The sequence below is a fragment of the Calypte anna genome, chromosome 1 (genome assembly GCF_003957555.1).
Source record: "Calypte anna isolate BGI_N300 chromosome 1, bCalAnn1_v1.p, whole genome shotgun sequence".
Lineage (NCBI taxonomy): Eukaryota > Metazoa > Chordata > Aves > Apodiformes > Trochilidae > Calypte > Calypte anna.
This window is the reverse complement of record NC_044244.1, coordinates 90,057,436-90,080,381: the sequence shown is the minus strand read 5'-3', so window position 1 is coordinate 90,080,381 and position 22,946 is coordinate 90,057,436. Positions and strand designations below refer to the sequence as shown.

The window sequence follows — 22,946 nt, the reverse complement described above, 5'->3', positions numbered from 1 at the left end:
GGCCTCTGATCCAACTGCTGTCTGCTTTTGTAAGGCCTGCAGCATGGCATAGGCTGCTGCATTAGCTGTAGTATTCCTGCTGATTTTGTCCCTGGTCCTGAACCTTGCTGCTTCCTTGGCTCTTGGGGGAATAAAAAGTCTGGGGAGTCTGAGAGGGGATTAGCACAACACTTTCTACTTGCACTATTCCCCAAGCTACCCATAAGCAGAAAGTGTTTGAACTACATTCGTTTCCTCCAGAAAGAACAGGCAAAAGTATATGAAAAGGCTCCACAGCTGTAACAAGTAGATTTGTTGTATGATTCACTTCAGTAGGTGTTCCTTGGCTTTAAAAAAGTAAAATTTAAAAATACCTATATATTGTATTGATAATGTATGACACTAACCCCAGTATACACATGGTTTTCTGTACACATCAAGGCATTTTATTGAGGTATAAACTTTGCAGAAGATGAGGTAACAATTTGCATAGAACTTATGCAAAATAGCTTCACAATTAAAATTTACTTGGCATTAACTACTGAATCTGGAGAAAGCCTGATAATTCCTGCTTGTTAGATTCTTCTCAGTCTGTGGTTCTGTTGATGTGAGTGGGAGGACTGTGGAGAATCACAACGTTAGGGGTTGGGACCCTGAAAGATGGTACAGCAGTTGTAGGTAATGAAACCAGTCAAATTGAAAATACTTCCATACAAGTTTTACAGCTTCCTTTTCAGCAGAGACAATGCTTGCTACGATTTTTAAAAATCACCTTGTCCAATATAAGAGGCTGCTGACATTCTTGTAGCAATGACAGTGGGGTGGGTGAATTTGGTTTCTTGTTTCTAGAAAACTTTAGGCTAGTGGAATAAAAATCCCCTGGTTGTCAAGTTAATACTCTTAATTTGGCACTGGAGTTGTCAGGCTTGTTAAGGCTATAACATGGAAGTCTTGGTAAATATACATCCTTGTGCAATTCAACACTCTTCTTACATAGCTGTATGAGAATAAGTACATGCTCTATTTTCTCAGTTTCATATTTTAAAAAATTCTATCAGCAAATCTTTAGTGTAGTTCCCTTGAAGCCTGCAAAATAATTTCATTGTAGTCATGAAGAATCTACAATTTCTTAACAAAATGTTCAGTTACTGTTTGACATGTAAAACATTCCTCGCTGGTGAATATTAAAATTCTACGACCTAGTAGCACTTCTGCAGACAATAAGAATCATTGAATCATTAGAACTATACTATAAAATGTACACAAGCATATATAGAAATAATCAGAGAAACATCAGTTGCCCATTGAAAGTAATTTTTCTAAACCAATTCAAAAATATTATCAAAATACAAAAACCAGCTTAAAAAAAACAGCCTGAGGTAAGACTTAAATGCAAATAATAAATCTTTTTCTTAAAAAAATAGCTGTATTGAAATTCTAGGTACTCAGAAAGTTACTTACTGGCAATAAAAACTTTTACTAACAACTGTAAAGAGTACTTTAGCTAATACAAAAGTATATAAACATTGTACGTGGATTCAAAGTAAAAAAAAGTACAATACTGTACTTTCATCTCATTTAGAAATATATAGTTACAACAATACAAACTTTCACCATACACACAGTTAACTGGCTTTGGATTAGCTGCTACTGTTGTCCATGGAACACTCAGCTACATCTGTGTGCTGCTGCCTTTCAGCTGTGCTAGGACATGGTATTTTACCACATCCATTTGCCTGAGTAAGTCGTTGGCTGTAAAACAAAATGTAAGCTTGAGCCTTGCATACTTCTTCCATAGTGCACATGTGGAGTTTTGAATCATTGCAGTGTACCCAAAATCCTGCGGTGAGAGAAACACACCAAAAAAAGTCATCAGGACACTGATTTGAGGGAGCTGCGTTGTATTTAATAATTAATTAGTGAGTCCCATTGAGCTAGTTGTGTAGAAAGAGCATTACTGTTTCAGCCTGGGTGTTTTAAAAGCCCAGCTTAGCTTCCTCAGATTTATCTAGAGTTTATAGCCAGCCCATGTTTTAAAAGCCAGTACAGCTGGTTCCTACCTCCTTCTGAATTGTAGCAGTAGGCAGTGTAGTGCCCTGAGCCAAATCCTTTCCCATGGTGCATTACCACAGCAGACAAGTCATAGATAAAGCAGTCAGGTAGGAGAGACTTGAGGGATTCCCTGCAGCAGTAGGGCTCCATGTTCAGCACTTGATCAAAATTCACGTGTACGCCGATCTTCTCACGATGATTGCGTCCTGACCACCTGGAGAGAGAAGTCAAATGAGAACTGACATTGTTTTGAAGAAAGGACACAGAATTTTTTAATTACATTTTGACTTAACAATTGCTATCATCCCTACTGTCTTAAGTGTTTTCTTTCCTAGGCTTCCTCTTTCACTTCGCTATTTCAAGGCCTTTTAAAATGTGTTTGTGGTGCCTATGATTCTCATTTTCTAAATTACCCATCTTAAGATCTCTTCCTGTGTATTGTATCTTATTGGTTTGGGCATCACAATTTTAAAAAAAAGACACTGAGCTACTGCAGAGAGTCAAAAAAAGAGCCATGAGAATGGTGAAGGGTCTGGAGGGGATGACTTATGAGGAGTGTCACTTGGATTGTTCAGCTTGGAGAAAAGGAGGCTGAGGGGTGACCTCATTGCAGTCTACGGGTTCCTCACAAAGGGAAGAGATGGGACTGGTACTGATTTCTTCACTGCTATGACGTAAGATAGGACTTGGGGAAATGATAGGAAGTTGAATCAGGGGAGGTTTAGGTTAGATATCAGAAAAAGTTTTTTTCACCCAGAGGGCAGCTGAGCACTGGAACAAGCTCCCCAGGGAAGTGGTCACAGCACCAAACCTGCCTGAGTTCAAGAAGCATTTGGATGATGCTTTCAGGCACATGGTGTGATCCTGGGGGTGCCCTACACGGAGCCAGGAGTTGGACTCAATGATCCTCAAGGGCCCCTCCCAACTCTGCATATTCTATGATTTCTTCTATCCCATTTTCAGTTTCTTTTGTATTCAGGACAGACTAGCAAAACATTCACAGAGTTGTAGCCTTCACTTCCTTACTCTCAGGCTAATGCATTAATTCATGTGAGATTTCCACTGAATACAATATTGGTTTGTACATTAGTGCATATGAGCACTTACTTTACCTGAAGATAACACAAGATTAATTTTTACCAAGAGAGTTCACAGCAACATTATTAGGTTTTGACTGAAAAAAGAAGGATTAAGTAGTTTTGGTACTAGAATAGCAAGCAGCTGGAATCCAAAAATCAGTTCTATACTTCTAGCATATCTTTAATTAAACAAGTTAAATAAGATTCTAATAACTATTTCTCATCATACTTGTAAAGAGAAATGGAACTGAGGCTGTAAAACATTGATCTTAAGCGAAAGAAGAGCAGAAATGAATTGGTCAGTTTGCAAAACTGTGGTGGTACTACTTACCTAAACCGTTTAAGGTGTAATCTGAGAACCTGAGGTAGCCGACACACCATAAGCTGCTTCTGAGCTTCTGTGAGTATAACTGGTTTAGAAGAAAACTTCCTTCGTTTTGCTGAGGCCAAACACACAGTTACACAATACAAATCTCAACAACAGCCTTGTATTTCTATCTAAGATTTATCCACCAAACTTGTGTGTGCCTCCTTGAAAAGGACACGCTCTTGAGAGCTGTTTCACAGGGATTATTTTATGATACAAGTATAAAATGCTCGTGGTCACTTAGGTTAGTCCCCTTAACTTAAAAAGCTGACAGGTTCTTCAGCTGGCAGTATCAGAATCCCCATAAGCATTTGATCAGACTCTACCTAAGAGAAGCATCACACTTGAAAACATCCTTTGAACAATTCCAGCTTCTGGATGGTAACAGCTGCCAAGTGACCACACCAGGCCTCAGTTTGTAACACACTTAAGACTTAACTCTTTCCTTCCACCGTGTCAGTCAGTTTACTTTATACTTTACACAGAGAATGTATGCATGAGTACATACTGCCTTTACTCACTGTTGCACTGATCACATGCATAAATCTTCCCTTCCAAAGCTTCTGTTTCTGTAAACTTGGCCAGCATTTCTGTCAGCAGACATGGATACTGAGACGCCATCTCCTTCCCATTGCAGTGATACCTCTCAGGAAACTCCAGGGACAAGTCCCAGAAAGGTTCTATGGTATTTGATTTATTGTCACAGGCAAGACATGTAACCTGTAAAACAGTATTTGACCAGTTGCTTACAGTCAGAAAACACAGCTAAAAAACAACCAACCAACCAAACAAAAAGCCCAAATGAAAACAAACCACAAAACCAAAACCAAACCTATTTTTTCCCTAGAGATAACTGATGCAACCAAAAACAAGACAGTCATTTAACACAAGAAATGAGACTCCTAGTCTGAAGCAGCATGTCCAATACTGTTATCACAAACAGGTAAGTGGTTTTATGTTTTACTGAGAAACAAAAGCAGTGTCAAAATGGTCTGTCTGAGGCTGTCCAAGAGAAAGCAGATGGTGGAATCTCGGGAGACTTTTCTCCAAAAAGAAACACTCGAAAACGCAAATTTAAATGAAAGAGAGAAACTATCATTTAGGTTAATTTAAAATAATAAAAAAAGATAATTAAAAAAATAAACTAAAAAAAAAAAAAAAAAAAAAAAAAAAAAAAAAAAAAAAAAAGAGAACAGCTGGGGATTTTAAAGTCATATTCTTCTTACTTTGTAAGTCTTCCAGGGAAGCCTGGATTAGGAAGCACACTTCTTCAAAGAAAAATTAACAGGTAAAAATAATTTATTTCTTCTTTCAGTAAGTGGATCCATCGTCACACTAGGGAAAGGACAAGCAGTAAGATAACATAAATAAAATGTCAAGAAGTGAAGTGAGTCAACCTGGAAAATGCAGATAATACAGCAGGGGACAATTTATTTATGGTAATATTCAATATTTAGGGAAAGTAAGTTAAAAGCAGTTGTTCTTCTATGCTGCTGGAATGGCCATACATTAGGTGTTGATTTGCAATGCAAATTTCTAAAAGGCAGCTCAAGCTGTTTATAGAAAGAGTGTCACACCATTTGAGTCTTCCTTCACAGGACCTTCATCCTTTCACAATCCATGTGGATTAATAACTTCTATTAGCAACTTGAACCTATGCAGTAGTGTAACTCCATTTAGACAGTAATAAGTAGTTTATAAAGGCTATAAAGTAATACCAGTGAATATCAACTGTGTGTGTGTGAGACTAAAGCTATGTTCACCCTTGGTATATTCAATGCAACAAAGTACAGTACAATCCTGAAGAGTACCTACCTCTGAGTCTTCTACTGTTAAAATATTTATTGGCTTATAAATGGCAGCTGACCACTAACTCAAGCAGCTCTAACCTCACTGCTTTATAAAAGATTAATTCTAGAAGTAAGCTGGATTTTAATTGGGCTCACAGAACTTCCAACATGTTCCCAGCCCCTTCCCCAACAATTAAACTTTCCCAATAAAATTATTAAAAGAACTGCAAATTTCCATGTAGGGCCAACTCTCAAGATACTCTTATTTCCCAGCACAGAGTAACAGCCAAGTGTGATGAGACACCATCACTCATGTTTTGCAGCAAATGGAATATCAAGTATCTTTTTGAATTTGCACCACAAGGGTAAATAATTGCTCTTTAAGCATCTTCATATTTAGGAAAATGCCACAAGTTGTTTGGAATGACTAATATAAAGATGTAATAAGAAAGGAATGAAAATCCATGAGGGATCCAAATGTTATTTCAGAGGCACACCTCCCTCTGTGTTGCCATTCTACATAGTTTCAGTGTAGCTCTCTTCACTTAGGTTAGTAAACTTACATTAGTGTGAAAATTCACAGTTTTGTTTAGGAGTCCCTTTTTTTTTTTCTTGAAGGTTTGCTCTTAGGTAATTCTTCACCTTGCTTTGTTTTTTTCATGATCATTTATCTAAGGACAAATCTGTCCACTTATGGTACCTTCCTCCAAAGTGTTCTTGCAATTATTTAATGTATTCATTAGCTACAATAGCTTACAGGTGACCTATGCATTTGCTAGTTAATGCACATCTGTATTTCCATACCAGTACCCATGTTTAGCAGTGGAGTTAGGAAAGCTTTTAGATGCTTAAAAATTCTAATAAGAAGGAAACACCACAGTCTTCTTAGAAAACAAAACTTTGAACTTACATGGCAGAAAAGAGGAGAATCTTCTGCTCTAATGTACACTGACAGGACCCTCTTTTATAAGTGCTAACATCTGGCAACATTTCAAAGCCACAAACTATTAGTAATTCAGAGCTGGAATCTAGACTTGGTAGACAAAATGATATGTTTGGCCAGAGTTCAAGCTAGCTCCAGTATAAACACAGAATAACTAATAGATTTCTGCTGTACAAATGGGTGATTTTGTTGGCCAAAAGTTTATTTAATTGACGATTTACTTAAGAATTTGTTGCACGTGAATGCACACTGAAGATTTAATGGGCTCGGGATGAAGTACATACATGAAATCAATACAAATAATTTGAACAAGTTCTGGGGTTTTAAATTTAGTGTGTAATGTTAACAATACAGGTTATTTTAAGGTCCTACTTCCCACCTAGTTAGTAAGGACAATCCCAAAGGAAAACAAAATCATCTGTCCAGCTTTCGATGTTTACCTCTCAAAAAATAAACTAAACAAAACCAAAACAAAACCAGCCAAACAAAACACATTTTAAAAAAAAACAAAAAACAAACACCAAAACAAACAAACAAACAAAAACCTGAGGCAACAGTGCTGTTTGCAGTCCTCCAACTGTGAGGAAAGCTGATTTACCTTGATGAATTCCCAAACTGAAACAAAGCTGAGCTTATTTCCTTAAATGCAAGACACTCCCAGTCCTCCACACCAGCAGAGTTAAAATCTGGGAGACTTATCTGGGATTTGCATACCTGCCAACAGCCAAGAACCCGGGTGCATTCAGATAAGCACACACCCAGCCATAACAGTCACTGTGTCCTGTACACGCACTCAATAGTAAATGAGAGGTAAATCAGGGCTGTAACAAAGGTTGGAAGTATTTTTCTTAGCCAGGCCTGAGCTTACAAATCAGATTACTCAACAAGCAGGAGGATCCCTATCCTTCTGAGGCATCCATATGCACTGCCCTGCCCATCAGCATAGGGACTGGATTCACAGCACTCCCATCACTTCTCCTTCTGTCTTAAATGGGACTCTTTTATCTCACACTAACACCAACATTCACACAGTGCAACCCAGATTTTCTTCTTTTCAGGAAAAGCACTGAAACTGTATAAACTGCACAGAAGTTGGCTGAACAAGATGTGAAGTTTTTATTTTAGAAAAAAAACACAAAACAACCCCACATACAAACTCAGCGGTCTGGCAAGAACTTTTATGGATCTGTCCAATGTAACTTTTTATGGTATGAGTATGCACACCAGTTAACAGGGAAGTGAGTCTGCTCCATCAGTCTGGTTTGTGATGTGTATCTTTCTAAGCCTAAATTTTACAAATTCTGAGCTGGATTTCACCTCCCCATTATTTACAATAATTGCTATTTTAGAAAGCCTTGATGCTGTCATTTAAAACAAAGCTATGTGAGAAGTTTACATTAGTTCAAAGAAAGTAAACCACTGTTTTTAGCTGGTCTGAAATCTCTGCCTTAGGTTTTGCCCTGACCACCCTCTCATGCCTCAAAACACGGATACTATATACAATTGTTTTGTTACAGCTCAGTATTCAATCATGGGCCAAAGGCCAGGCTGAAAAGAGCTGGATCAAATTGCTTGATTCAAGCCAAGCACGGAGGCCACTCAGACAAGCATCATTGTGCCCACAGTAATTTGATGGACAGGCACTGCCCCGGATGGCATTCAGCCTAAATGCAGCCAAAAGAAAATAGTTAACATATTGCTGCAGAAAAAGCTAACTCCATCATCAACTGTTTTGCCCTGCACTTGCATGGAAGAGAGACAACTGTTGCCATCCCTGTTCTTTTTTCTTCGGTTTAAGAACAGTTAAGGTGGCCAGTCCCATTTCTCTTCTGTCAGTTCTTTTCACTAGATTTTTCACTTTATCAGACATATATACAAAGAGTAGTAATTAATTTACAACAGCAATGTAAGCAAAGTAGAAGAGAATTTCTAGGATGCTGCTATAAACACAGGATTCCACATGACAGTCCCTACTCTGTTTCTTCAGTTATAAAAGTAGCTAAACTTTGCAGTGACAGACATACACCATCATCAGATTTATCTGTATTTATTTAACAGCATAACCTAAGCACAACCACAGCAAACTGTTGTCTGTCATTCAATGCCCTCCTATAGATTAACTTAAGAGGTCACTTCCATCTATTTGGAAAGCAGCTTGACAACCATGTTGTGATCGAGGCAACATAAGAGCACAGAAACTAATAGTGGAAATACAGAAATCAGCACACTACCCAAAACTGAAGGGCTTTAAATAACCCAAAGTATGCACATTTCCACTTCTCTCAGGCTGAAATACACTGGTTGAGATACCAAATGGAACAGTACTTGCAAGGACAGGCACCACCTTTTAAAAAAAATTTTCAGACTACCACAGTTATAATCTACTTCAGTCTCCAGGTCTCTGGTATATTGACTGCTTTGATCACTGCTCACTGCTATTCTTGCCATGATGAGCAGGGGTAGGGGGAGACATTATGCACAGATTCCAGCTTAAATATGGTCAGTAAGTAATCAAAGCATTTGGGTTTGGATTTTTTTAATGTCAAAAGCTAGTTCTTGCTAGGTGTTGCTGTAATAAATGTCAACTGTTGAAAAAAAACAAACAACCTCACAGCCTTGTCCTAAGAATAAATGGTAATTAATAACAACTTTGTTGTAGGGAAACCTTTTGCTAAATTGTTGTAAGCCACTGCTCTACACTTTGACTGATTCTGTGTTTGGTGTTTCTGTAGTAGAAATTTAGACAGAGGTTTATGTAAGGCATCAGATTGAAACAAAGTGTAATTCTCTCAAGAGATTTTCAAAACCCATCACACTAAACATTTTCTAAAGAGTTGCTCACCATTTCAAAAAGATGTTAAAATTACATTGTCCAGAGTATTTCTTTGATAATTTATGTTAAAATTTAATTTACTTAATAGTACCTTATAAAGCATGCACCAACTGCTTATTGCTTTGCAGCATGCACCAGTTCAATAAAACACTGCATTCATAATTCAACATAAATTTTATTCCTTGAATTAGGTAGCCAAGCAGCTTTCACATAAATTGGAAGAAACTTTTTTTCCCCTCTCCCTTAAATGAGCCATTTTAAGCCACAGAAAATATTTATTTTCCTTCTGCTTGTCTAGAAATTATCCCTGATTAAACTAAAAGAACAGAAGGAGTGGGCTGATGGTGTTGCAAGGCCATCCTCCATCTCCTCAGCCCAGGTGAGGGACAGTGGCAGGGCTGGGTCCAGTGCTGCATTTCCCAGTTCAAGATACAGAGTTACTGGAGTGAGTCCTGCAAGGGTCAGAAAGATAATGAAAGGGTTTGGAGCATCTGGCATGTGAACAGAGGCTGAGGAAACTGCGGGTGAGTGTTCAGCTTGGAAAAGAGAAGCTCAGGGAGATGTTATCTCTGTGTATAAACACCTGATGAGGTGGGGAGTAAAGATGATGGAGCCAGGCTCTTCTCAGTGGTACCAAATGACCTGAGGAAACAGGCACAAACTGAAACACAGGAGGTTCTACCGAGACAGAAAAAGTTTGTACTGTGAGGCTGGTCTGGCACTGGCACAGGCTGCCTGGAGAGGTTGTGGTGTCTCCATCCTCCTCAGTGCTGTTTCAAACCCCACTGCACAGAGCCCTAAGCCCTGTTCCTGTTGACCCTGTTTTGAGCAGAGTGAGACTAGATGATTTCCAGGTGTCCTAGCCAACCTTAACAAATTGATGTGTGCATGCATGTGTATATGTGCACATGTGCACATGAACTTAACTGTCAGGAAGTTTTCCTAAAAATAGAGAATGAAAGTCAAGCAATTGAGGTAAGACAAGCAATCTTCGCTAACAAAATAATTTTCTAAAAATAGCCATTAGATCTTCAGTGACTGTTTTGACTAGGGGTTTTTTTTTATTATATTAGACTCGAATATATCTTCACATCTCATACACAAAATTAAGATCACTGAGAGAGTAATAAATTTGAATTACTATTTTGGTGTTTAAATAAGTAGGTAAAAACATTTAGAATCATCTTCTCTGGCTTACAAGTCTTTTTTTCCCTAGTGATTGACATGACAACAGGCTTATTTTAAGCTTTAACTAGTTTTTACCAACACATAGTCAAAAGGTACAAGATACACGGGACACTCAGTATCTGTTTTCCTTAGTAACTACCACTTCTTAGTTCCAGAAAGATTTACACTATATGAGTTGAACTAGGGGACAGCTATTCTGGGCAATTCATCTGTGACATATGTGCGCTATACTCTAATGTTAAGTGTGCCTCCAATTAAACTGTATCAGAAACACATTTCTATTCCTTCACCATTTTTGATGTCTTGATGATCTTGACTTTTGTCTGAGCCAATATATTAATGGGTCAATAAATCATCCTGCTAGTATGATTTCTGTGGACATACGGGACATTTTCCCCATTCAATGCTGAAAATATACACTTACTTTGAGAGCTGAAATCCGCTCTTTTAATCTGTTTTTCTCAAAAAAAACCACCTGCCCACGTCCTTGTTTAATATAAACAAAACTTGAAATACAGATAGTTTAAAAACGGTTGCGTGTTGTGCTATTTAGCTGGGAACATTTAAAAACAGAAGCCAAAAAAATCTCTCGAGGGAGATGGCAGCTAACATACTTGACCTCTTTAAAGATCTGTGGATCGGGATGGGTCAGTTTACCACTGGCACGAAACTACGTAGTGCAGTATTTCCCTCCCTTCCCATTGAAGGAGAAAGGACAGGAGACAGGGGGTGTTATGTTCCACAAGAGTACAAGCACATGGGCACCGAAAACAACTGGGATTTTTAGTAGAGATACTGGTATCTGACAGCAGTCCTAGTGGTGTTGAGAGCTATGAGAGCCACAGCTCCAGCAGTTCAGCCTCTGAAAGCACAGGTTTGCAAGACACAGACTCCTCTGCCCAGTGCTACAGTACAACATTCTCCAGGCAATCACTGGATGAAGGCTACCAGGTGAAAAGGGAAATAGAGGGGAAGGGTTTCTTAGCTATATATCCTATCTTTACTTCCTTTAGATGTCCTGGGTATTCAAATCACACGGTCTGTACAACAGAGTAAAAAGTTCTAATCCTAAAAAGGATATTGGAATAATAATTACAAAAAAAAAAAAAAAAAAAAAAAAAAAGGCCAGAGGCAATCCAAGTATGCTATTCTTCGAGATACTCATTACCTAATTTAGTATTCATTAAACAGTAAAAGATTTCAAATAGCAGATGAGGAAGACTTACGTTAAATCAACTGATAACTTAAAACAAAAACAACTAACTCATATGAAAGGGGCAATGGTTTTGACATAATCTAATGTTTTTCTAGTTATCAAAAAGTAATCTGGTAAGATTCTCACAGACCTCTTCTTTATCTTATATCCTAAATTCAGTTACAGTGCTGAACCAGGCAGCCATTTCAATAACACAAAATGATGGCATGCTCAGGATTATGACTTCCCTTCAGATTAAAATAGAACAGCTACACTAAGAGGGAAAATGTTTATTGCACATGTGAAAGCAATGTGAAACCTAAGTAAACATACAGCTTATCTCCATTGTAAGTGATCTTCTGTGTGCTGTATCAAGAATAGTTCATAGTATTCCTGAGGTTTGAAGGTCAAGAAGATTGACTTCATTGCATGCGAGTATCTCACAGAAACAAATCACTTGAACTAATATTTTCAGTATAAGGGACAATAAGTATAACATTTTTAGTAATCCTAAAGCAGATGGCAACTGCTGCACAGAAACAAGGTTTTCAGCTCCCCTTTCTCACTGAATCAAGGGGCAGTTTATTAAATACGACTCTAATCCCATAGTATTTTGAAGAAATGCAGCAGGCTACAGCTCCAACTATCTTCTAGAGAGAAATTGTAATAATGTTAGATCTGAAAGGTAGATAAAGTTAAGCTTACAAGGACAAAGAGTACACTCCTTGCTTTTAAGAGCCAACATTGTCAAAGATGCGGTAACAGCAAGAAGTCTTTCAGATTTTAATTCAGGTCTTCATGGATGTTTTCTTGCCTTTTTTGTTAACTTCATTACAGCATTTGTACCAGTTCTGACAAAAGCCTAGAGAAATCATGATGCAGGAATCTTATTGAGGAAAGTAACTCCCTAATAGGTTTTAAAGCTCATCCTTTCATGTGCAAACAAACCAGGATCTGAATCATTAAGGTAACCTGAATAAATTTTATCAAGGAAGCAATGTAAATAAATCTTCAGGGGTTACCTTTTGCTTCTAATATTTACCATATTCATAAGTGCTAGTGTAGACTAAACTGGAACAAAGGAGTGGAAAAAAGGAACATTAGGAGGTAAAGTGTTGGATCCTGTCTGTGGAAACTGCCTTAATGAGCCAGGGAGGAATTACTCCAGACAACAGCCTCAATGCTCGTTTCCTTGTTCCCCTCACTGTATATTATAGTCACAGGATAGCAAAAAACTGTTTTGTTCCCTTTCAGTCTTAGTCAATGACACTTAAGTGAATTCTTGCTCTTCCCCTCCATGGTTTCAGGAAGAAGGTGGGAGGGTTTCTAGTCACAAGCCTCTCAATAATGCCAAAAACACGGGGGAAAAAAGTATTACTACTGAAAAGTGCGAATCTTCAGAACCTTTAAAATTCTTTTAAAAAATCAGTCCTGTAAGAAGGCTTGAAACATATACATATACAACCTTGTCCACATACTTAAGCAATTACTGTGTTTTACTAACAAAGTTACTATTTTGGAGAGGAGTGTTATTTTCAGACAGAAAGCAATAGTAATATAATAAACTAGGAACTTCGATTAACAACCCTGATACCAGGTTATGTTAACTACTCCAAGGTAAAGAAGGAAGTAAATCAACAGAAATGCCCTTACACTGGGCCACATGTAAGGTAAAGGATGATCTAGTTTTATTAGTAGACACAACAGTTTCTAATAGCTATACAAAACCTAATTTGACCTAAAAGCTAACACATGCTTCAAACAACCCTAATTTTAAAAGTCCTGTTATTATATTACAAAGCTTATAGACATCACAGCAGTAAACAAAGAATTAAAAAAAACTTGGATTTCTAGCTTCCCATACCAAAATATTACACTATCAATCAAATAGTCAGAATAATGGTAAATAATTTTTGTTAATTTGTGTTAAACTGCTACTCCTTTACACAACATGTCCATTAAATACTTCTGCACTCCCTCTGTAAAGTGTACGTGCACACTAAAAAAAAAAAAAAACATTCCGGGGGGACACTTTCTCAACCTCTGCTCCTGCTGCAATGTGGTTAGTTTTTAGATTAATTCAACAGAAACCAACATTTGTTTATTCAGTCAGTTCTCAGATGTTTCTACACGACCGCAGTTGGGATTTGCATAAGAGTAAGTAGACACACTGAAGTACTTAAGAGGAAGTCAGGAAGAAGAAAAAAAGAGTAGTCAGGCAGAGAACAAAAAAAAAAACCAAAATAAAGTCGCCTCCACCTCCACCCCACACATTCGGTTCCTGCGTTGACAGAGTCTTCTGTATCTTTGTGTTGTAACAGAAAAGTATTAGTATTTCCACTCATAGCATCACTACACGCAATTGCTCTGAAGTAATTAATCTCAAATTCAAGCTGTTTACTAAAATAATACACTGCTTGGTGTCCATTACCATCGGTTTCCAGTTAGATAAGATTAACAGCTTCTTTAACACCTTTTATCTAGTATTATCGTAGTGATAAGCAAGATGCTTTAAACTGCAAATTTTTTATTCCTGCAAATTTGTTGTTGCGTAGTAGAGAAGACAGATACTTCTCAGCAGTGCAAAGGTACTCTTAATATACCAAATTTAATACCTTTAGGTTCATTAGATGACTCCTCTATTGAAAGTTTTAGAAATACCCAAACATCCTTTCTTCTGAAATTCAGTGCATTACATCTTCTCTAGCCCCCACTCAGTAGTTAAAAAAGTGTTGACATTTGATGTATGTCCTTCACTGACGAGTATAAATGCATAACTGTAAATCATTATACACCTTAGAAATAGTAGTAATTTAGAAAAAAATCGTAAAACATACCTGACTTAATAGCTGTCCATGAAAAATGTTGTTAACCACATTCAAAACCTGTTTTATAAGTTTTCTTTGAGAAGCAGGGATGAGAGCCGGGTATCTGGTCCCCGTAGTCTCCAGTTCCTGCTGCACTTTATCCAAAAGTTCACAGAGAAATTCCTGAGCATCTTGTTGGGCATATCCCCTGAAGGCTGGAATTAGTCTCCACACAGAATGAAGCATGGCAAAAGGAGACACAAGCGCCCATTTGCCAGACCACATAACTTGGAACAGAGTATGCAGCTCATGACAGAGAGAAATATGCTTTGAACTGGGCTCCCTGGGCTGAATAAGTTCCATATTTCTGCTTTCTGATGCTCCTCCACTTAATCCAGAGGATAAGCTAGGCCGCCTGACGGAAGATGATCCCTTTGCTTTCTCTTGGTTCTCATTGACTTGTAATGTTGAGGCAGCTATTAACAGGTGTTTGGATGAAGATCTGGTTTTACCGTTGGCTGCTGTTGCCAACAGTTCCTGAGTTTGGTTGAGATCAAGCTTTAAAAAGCATTCTCGAAAAATAAGTAAGTGACTTAATACCTGCAGGATCGAATTCATATAGCATGTATTTCCCAGGTTCCTCAGTCCTGTTACCCCAGGAGTCACTGTGGGCCTTCGTTTAATTGGAGAGTCACTTATTTTTTTTAATCTTACTTCATCTGAGGTATATGTTTCTTTTAACTCTGCCACAGATTCCATGTTCTGTGATGTTTTTTGCAGGCAGGGTGCTGCTTTTGAGGCCATTCTAACCTGATTTTGTAAACGACTACTCTTTCTTGGAGGCATTTTTTCCATCTCTGCTTTCAGCTCACGCTTCCGTTCCTGTCTTCTTTTTCTAGCTTTGTCCCGTCTTTCCTCTTCTTCTGCCTGACGCCTTTCCTCTTCCAAAATCTTTTTCCCAGTAGGTGTTAACTCAAGCCAGGACCTGAATATTTTGCCCAGCAACGCGCGGCGGCGGTGCCAGAGAGCTGTGAACATGCGGTCTTCGTTCCGAAGCAGGGCCTGGGCACCGCCACGTGAAAGGTAAGAATCGTCACTCGTACCCATTGAACGCAAAGTCCGCCCACTTCGAGTTGTGCACTCATAGTTTTGACTTTTGATTGCACTCAGTGTACTTCGCAAGAGTTTCAAGTCACCCGTGGCGTTATCATTAAGAACGTAATCATCACAGAGATAACAGAAAACATACAGCTCGTTTACTTCCAGTGCCACCGGGTGACCGCTCTCCTGAAAGTGCTTCAGTGCGTGTTCTTCGATGTATCTTCCGCACGCCACGTGGGAGCAGCTGAGGCAGGCCCACACTGACTCCGTGGTGTTGCAGTCCAGGCAGTGCCATTTCTGAGGATTCAGTATGGAGTGATCTTGGGCCAGCCGCAGGCGTCCTATGTGCTTACACTTATCCATCCTTAAAACTAAAACTGCAGAGGTACGCCGGCGAAACGCATCATCCAAACTATCTTCTGGCCGTCACGCTTCAATCTGCAACTACAAAAAGAAAAAGTTATGAGTTACAGTTCATGGATACCCAACTGCATCACTTTTACAGATGTCAGCACACCACACCCCAAGTATACTTAAGGTCAAAATCATGATCAACATCAATCAGACAAAGGCAGTCAGGTATGTGGAGCCACAAGCAACATCATCAACAGCAGTTTGACTTCAGGCTAAATGTTCTGAATACCACTGTTAATATTCCCAATGCCTTCTGGCTCAAGATGGAAGCATACTAGTTCCACTCTAGATTAGGCCTGTTGTTTTTTTTTTTTTCAAAGGAGCACTGATTTATTTTAAAAAAACCCAAACCACCGTTAAAGAGTTTAGATATAAGTATAACTTAAAATGAGGCAGGATGCCCAGAGAACTTGTGGATGCTCCTTCACTGGAAGCACCAAAGGTCAGGTTGGCTGCAGCTCTGATCACCCTGATTTAGTGGAAGTGACCGTGGCAGGGAGGTGGACTAGGTGACCTGAAGATCCCTTCCAACCTAAAAAACTCTCTATGATTCTAAAATGTTCCAGTTAATTCTATAGCTAAGCATACAGGTGCAGAAGTGCAAAGTTCACTTAAATATATTATGTTTACACAGTGCCAACAGTTCAGACAAATGAGGCTTTATACATCTCAAACCCTTAATTAAACCACACCTTTAATTAAATCACTGCACCTTTGTGCTCAGGCAAGCCCATTACGACAGCACTTTCCTCAATATATCTTCCATAAGCTCATTTTAACATGTCAGCCTAACACCTCTGAAAGAGTGACCCGGAAAAGCAGGACCTGATTTCTTTATAACACAGAACTACCAACTACCTCAGCTGCTTCAGATTTTATAAAAACCTGCATTTTGAACATGTCTTCAAAAAAAAAAAAAAAATTTAAAAATTTTGGTGGGCACAGGCTTAGATCCTTTCATAAGTTTATGTGGCAGCACTGATTTGTTCAAAGCTCCTGCATTTGCTTTCTCCTAGAAGGTGCATTTTAAAAAAAAACAAACAGGTGGGTTCCAACAAACCAAAATTAAAGAGGCAGTGATTAATTCTTTATGTTTTTACCATCTTTCTTTAAATTATCTCTAGTTGAAGAATATCACCTAGAGACAAACGATGCATCTGGAAGTTATTATAGTTGATTTGAGATGTTCGTGCCCACTATGTCACTGACTAGAGGGGCTAAAAAGCACACAGCACCAGCATCATAATGGGCAGGACTTGCTAGATGAAACACTTAATTCATCTGAGGAATACCAAGTGTTTGTCAAATATCCAGACTATGCTCAGTAACACCTTGTGCCTTTACAAATGCATGCATATAGTGGAACTGGCCTAGGCTGTAGGACAATCAGGGTCTGGGATTCTGCAGTTTTACAGATAAGTAAACCATCCTACAAAAATACTGAGTGATTTGGACAACTCTGGAGAGAATCCAGAAAATTGTATTTCAGCTATTATCCTACAATATTCTAATATGCATCCAGTTATACAGTTCTGAAATACACACAAAAGGGTTACTCAATTTAGAACAGATGTGCTGGTTAGAATAAGTACTACACTGAGGGCAACATTAACTTACACTAAAGAAGCTACACAGGTAAAAAGCTGCAGCTGGATAGGAAAACAGCTTTATTTTTCATCTGCTACTTAGACAAAACTGTAAAGGATTTAACAAAAAGTGTCTTGCTTTGGTTAACTGGCCAAAGGCTAGTGCATAGCAAAACGCTGCAATACAGATACCAGCACAAGAGCTGTAATAACTCCATAAGCACACAGCCAGGATCCAGCACTGCATGTGTTGTGTAGCTTTTATTCTGTAACACAAAAAAGGCTGAGCCAGCCGTGGTGAAACTGGTAAAGTGCACACAGTTTTACCTGCCCGTATTAATCATTCTCATTCGATTTATTTAAGAGTTCTCTCCACTTCATACTAACTGCACTGAAGAATTTCAGGCGCCACGACCTCAGGGTATCCATTCAGTAATTCCCAGATTAAGTACCAGCCATAGTGTATTATGGGAGGTCGAAATCCCCTGTGTGCTATGGTCAACAGATCAAAAAAAAAAAAAAAGCTTGAACTTTTTCAGCTTGCTACCATCCGTAACATTCAAACGTCTAAAAAGCAGTCTGTTCGTAGGCTGCTAATGAGATTCATTTACAAACAGTCTGTGCATGCCGAGTTTGCTTCTTATACTGCCTTTGTAAATAAGACCACTGGCATTATCCCATATTTTCTCATACTCTGACGATCTGTTTTCCCCAACAAAGCAGAGCTTTTCTAGCAAGGACAAAAATTCGCATCAATTTCGGAGTTGAACTGTGTATGTTAATACTTATAAAATGATGTAAAACTTCTGCTGCAAGAATGAATTATGGTAGACAGGACAAGACTCATCTACGTGGTTCTGGACTAACAGAAATAGAAGATCCTGCATAACATACTAGTAACATTCCCTTCCAGCAGGCCAGAAAAGAACACTAAACCCTGCCTTCACTTACAGTGCTGCCACATACAGCAATGCTGCCTGTCAGTCAGGAGTCTGACAGGTCGACCTTTCTACTTTTGTTAAAGTTACTGTGCAAACACCGTTCTTTGTACTTTTCCTTACTTTCATATTATGTGGTCAGAAAATATTTGGTTTTCTCCATTTTAAAAAATACTTCCCAGAGCGAAACTACTTACATGCCTCAATGTAAAGCAGATACTGGACTGAGGACAAAAGTGGACTGCTGATCTGAGGACAACCACTGTGTAAAAAGCAGGGTTGCACAATCAAGCTCTTCATGCAAAAGCAACACGATTCCACGAAGGCGCAAGATCAGCGCCTTAAAGAGAAAAACCTAAAGCCCCAGCTCCCCCACCAGCAACCAAGCCAGCATGACATTTTCCCACCTACGTCGTCGATGTGTGGAGAAAGGAGACGGGTTTGTGGTGGAAGGGGGGAGGGGGAGGAAACATCTTGGCATGGGAGAAGTCTTTCTTTGAAGAAAATGTGTAGAAATCAAAATGCAGGGTTTGGTCAAAAAGACGGAAATATCTGAAAAGCCTGCGAAAAAACTGAAAGTGCAAAACTGAGACTAAGAAAAACTATAGTTGAATGTCAAGCGGCAGACTTGACAGTGTAAAAGTTTAAAGATGTGGAGCACTGAAGTACTGAAACTACATCAGTCAACAAAATTTAAAAACTTAACCTTACGACCAAAACTTGGCAAGACAGAATTAACAGCTCAGGGAAAAACAGGAGTGAAGTGGCAGATAATGGTGGAAGAAACACAGAACACACTGCATACTGATTCCCACCCCTATTAGAAATCTGCAGCTGCAATAAAATAGAAGCAGCAAATGCTCCAACGTTAAAATTCCCTGAAAAAAAAGTTATTCAGCGCTAGTTTCTGCATTCGTCTGTCCCAGGTTCAGTTTTGTGCACAAACACAAAGAAACTGTGAATTACTTGACCAGCACTTCAGAGATCAAACCCTCCTTCCCCTTTTGCCTCCTCCCCCCCCCCCCGCGTTCTCACAGACCTCAGCTGAAAGCAGTAAGCAAAGTACTAACATACAGCACAGCACTACTGAAAGAATTAAGTTGTCTGGGAAATAGAGATAAACGCAAGCCTTTTCTTGCGCCAAAGTTTCACAAGCAAGAAATAAAAATATAAGGAATACGATTTTTTTTTTCTTCTTCTTCATTAAACCCTATTTCAACCTTACCGACGTGCCAGTTCCTTTAAGTTTCAGTAAAAGAATGGCTTGTAAAATGTACATTTCACAAGCTGGGAAGTACTCAAGGTCAAAACACAACAACTTGGAAGTCAAGAAAATGTATGATTTTCTTCCATGTAAACAGTGTTTTTCGCAGATGATAAATTTTAAAACCGTAATTCTAAATATAAACAAGAGGAAAGCTTTTTCCCCTAGTCACTACTTTCGTAATCAATTCCTTGGCACATAAACGAAAAAATTAAAGGCCAGAAATGCAGCATAGTTTCACTAATATACAGGCAGGATTGTGTGCATGTGTGCCATTAATATTCTGGTTTTTTAATCAGATGGCAGCTTACCAACTGATTTTCATCAGATTCAGAGTACCTGCTTAATATTTTGAATAAAAGGAATCATGAATACTTGTAACAACTGAAAGTTTTCCACAAAAAGCATGCTAACTAGAGGGCAGATGCACTGCGCTTCTCTGCTTTCCTGATGAATTTCTAGTATTTTTTTTTTAACAAAACAACCCGAGAAAACATTGGTGTGCAGAACTTCATGCTGCTCAACAGTCTTGCAGGAGTAACAGTTGAAATTAAAAAGCAAAGCAGCACTTTAGGATTGTATTTTGGAAATTATTTTCAATTTTTAACAATACAGCCTTTGACAAGAAACACACACACACACCAGCCTTTGGAGACACAGATTCTCATCGAACTTTTTCCTGGGTTTTTTTCGCTATCTAAGTACACACAGTGTGCTGGTTAAAAGTAGCCCTTGACACCAGGCCACCAGTACAGCAAAATATCGAATGTCTCTCGTTGCAAATAACCGCGCATTTCCTGCAGTTGAGAGTTCAAGGCAAAGACACAGTTCAGACTGAAGCACTTTCTCAGAAGCATGAAAAACATGCACTTCCGATTAGTCCGGATTTACACTTGACGGTTCTTCCCGTTTAGAAAAATGAGCATCTGCGACAGCTCTGACAGCTCCTCCGACACCGCCTGGCCCCGGTTCTGACAGACCGTGCCAGTCAAGACACTCCAGCTAAGCTCACCCACGGCTCGGACACTCCAGCTAAGCTCACCCACGGCTCGATGCCGGAGCGTGACTCTCGGTAGAAAGGTCCGAGGCTTCCCAGAGCCTCCTCCCGCGACATGGCGCGAGTCTTGTCTCTCAGGTACAAAACTCGAGCGGTTGACCTGGCAGCCCCGCTGCCCGCACCGCGTCTCACCGCCACCTTCTCCTCCTCCTCCTCCTCTTCCCTCCGTTCTCCCTCACCTCGACGCCTATCCGACCCCGCCGGGACGGGTGAGGGGCCCGACGGGCTCCTGGGCGCACACCGAGCGCAGCGGGGAGACGGGGGGACGCCTCCTGCCCGGCGGGGAAGGACTGTCCTGGGGACCCCACTTCTGCACCAGAGCCGTCGGCACGGCCACAGCCCCCTCGCAATGCCCGGGTCGCCCCCTCCGCCGCTCCCTAGGGGGAAGGGTGCCGCCCCACCACCCCTCTCCTCTCCGCTGGACACCTGCCCGCAGCGGGGCTCCCGACGGCCGCCCCCGGGTGGCGGGGTGGCAAAGCCGTCGTCCCGCTCCCGCCGTCCGCCCCTACACGTACCCGTCACCCGCCGCTGCCGCCATCTTGGACTCCCCGAGCCGCTGCCTCCTCGGAGCGGCCCCTCGGCGACGTCAGCGCCACGCCGAGGCCGCCCCGCGACCCCCCCGCCACCACTCCCTCCCGTACAGGGGATTCCCGTGCCCGCCGCGGCCGCCTCCCCCCCCCCCCTCAGCCGCGGCCTCCCGCCCACCGGTGGGGAGCGGGCGGCTGAGGGAGAACCCGCGGGAAATGAGGGGCGTCGAGCCACGGAGAGAAAGCCACGGGGCACTCCCGCTCTCACCCACTGACGGCCATCCCGGGCCGGGCCGCTGCCCCGCACCCACCTGCCGAGCGCGGGGCGGGAAGGTCCGCACGCCATGTGCCCGCGGCGGCTCTGTCACCAGATTTGTAGTGGCAACCCAAGTCCTTCCCACGTCTCCTCCCACCTCCCCCGAACTCCCCCGCCTGCCGCCTCCTGCCTACGGTCGGGGCAAGCGGGCCGGTCCCGCGGGGACGGGCGGAGGAAGCCGGGCGTGGAGCGGCGGGGCCACTACCCCGGTAGCAGGGGGGGTGGGACTGGGGAGGGCGTTGCGGGCGGGTTTTTAGGACCCAGTTCCCGAGGTACCGAAAAGCTACTTCTGCTCCCGGCCTGTCCCCGCGGGGCACCTGTTTTACCTGAGATGGGTCTGCAGTCAGCCGGAAAGGAGAAGGGCACCCCGGCAGTGACTGTCCGTGTTTCCTTCCTACGTTTCACTCGTGTTTTGTTTTCCGTGGCACCGTCCTTATTTGGCCGGAGTCAGACGGCTCTGTCCCTTTGAGTCCCCAGGAGGCTCGCTCAGCACAGCGCTGCAGCTCGGGCCTCGCCGGGTTCCTGTGCCCGGTCCAGCCCCGTCAAACACACTGTATAGGGGAGCTCAACCTCCTGCACATCTCCCTGTGCGGGTTGTTAGTGCGAACCTTCTGCAAGGCAGCTCACGAGAGGAAAAAAAAAAAAACAAAACCTAAAAAGTTTCTTATCGGGCCCCTGTTACCAATCTATCGAATACTTTTTTCGGTCTCGGGTTTCACTACAGAAACTTAAATAGGCAAAACCTTGTAAACTCACATCCTGCAGATGTCCTATTTTGTAAATTTGAAGCGCCTTTACACTGGTCCTGTTAAAACTAAAGGTTTCTGTGTTGCAGCCAGCTCTTTTTAGCTGCTTTCCAGTTCTTCTTGTCCTGAATCGCGTTACCCTATACTTGCACACGCCTTCTGCATACCCCGGGAGGTGCTGTGCAGGCTGTGCAGGCTGGCTGTGTTTGGAGCGAGAGGTACTGGGTGAAAATTCTCTCCTGATTGGGCTGATGTCTTTTTTTGTGGGTCCATTCTCAAGCAGGTTGCCCCCTGATTTCTGTGAATCTGCTCGGTGCTGCTAGCGACTGCAGGGGGTGCCTGAGCCGTGTGTGCCACGATAGACAAGAGGTGGTTTGATTCGAGCGAGAGACCTTCGGATCCCCCCCTCCTATTTTGGATCAGGATGTTTTCATGACGGCATCAAAATCTCCCACATCTGTTTCTGTGTTTCTAATTGTGTCATCACAGAAAATGTGTTTCAGTTTAAAACTCGAGATCTATAGGCTCCCCGGTTGTCTCAGAACTGGTTTCCAGTGCTTGGTGTTTCTGATGAGACTGCTGAGACGGTATTAGCAGGGTGTGGCCAACAGACAATTTTTTTCTCCTTTTTCTGCAAGATCGCTTTATCATGGTGCTTTCAGGAGCTCACTAAAAAGCATAAGGCTGAAGTAAAATCACCACGATTCTCTCCAACTTGTGCTTCCAACTTGTAGCTTTAAAGTGTGGAATAATGTTGAATAATC

At 41.1% G+C, this 22,946-nt stretch overlaps 1 protein-coding gene across 6 annotated transcripts; it reads right to left on the bottom strand.

The window, feature by feature from the left end:
• Positions 1-414: 414 nt before the first annotated feature.
• Positions 415-21,581, bottom strand: USP44 (ubiquitin specific peptidase 44). 6 transcript variants are annotated; one of them, XM_030463799.1, is made up of 6 exons: positions 21,389-21,581; positions 14,264-15,778; positions 3,999-4,197; positions 3,442-3,550; positions 2,040-2,245; positions 415-1,819 (listed from the first exon to the last, which is right to left on the bottom strand). In XM_030463799.1, exons 2-6 carry the CDS (start codon positions 15,695-15,697, stop codon positions 1,620-1,622), a joined length of 2,148 nt encoding a protein of 715 aa, XP_030319659.1. In that variant the 5' UTR covers positions 15,698-15,778; positions 21,389-21,581; the 3' UTR covers positions 415-1,619. The 6 variants fall into 6 exon arrangements, with proteins under 6 accessions (XP_030319659.1, XP_030319693.1, XP_030319669.1 ...); XM_030463833.1 differs by having other exon boundaries at positions 3,442-3,520; XM_030463809.1 differs by having other exon boundaries at positions 21,432-21,581.
• Positions 21,582-22,946: the final 1,365 nt, after the last annotated feature.

Bases quoted from the DNA above. Each gene is read 5' to 3' on its own strand.
- USP44 (XM_030463799.1), bottom strand. From the start codon at position 15,697: ATGGATAAGTGTAAGCACATAGGACGCCTGCGGCTGGCCCAAGATCAC. The intron at 2,246-3,441 runs GTAAGTAGTACC...TTCTCTCTCCAG, and splicing joins TTACACCTTAAACGGTTTAG to GTGGTCAGGACGCAATCATC. The intron at 1,820-2,039 runs GTAGGAACCAGC...CTCTCACCGCAG, and splicing joins CTGCTACAATTCAGAAGGAG to GATTTTGGGTACACTGCAAT.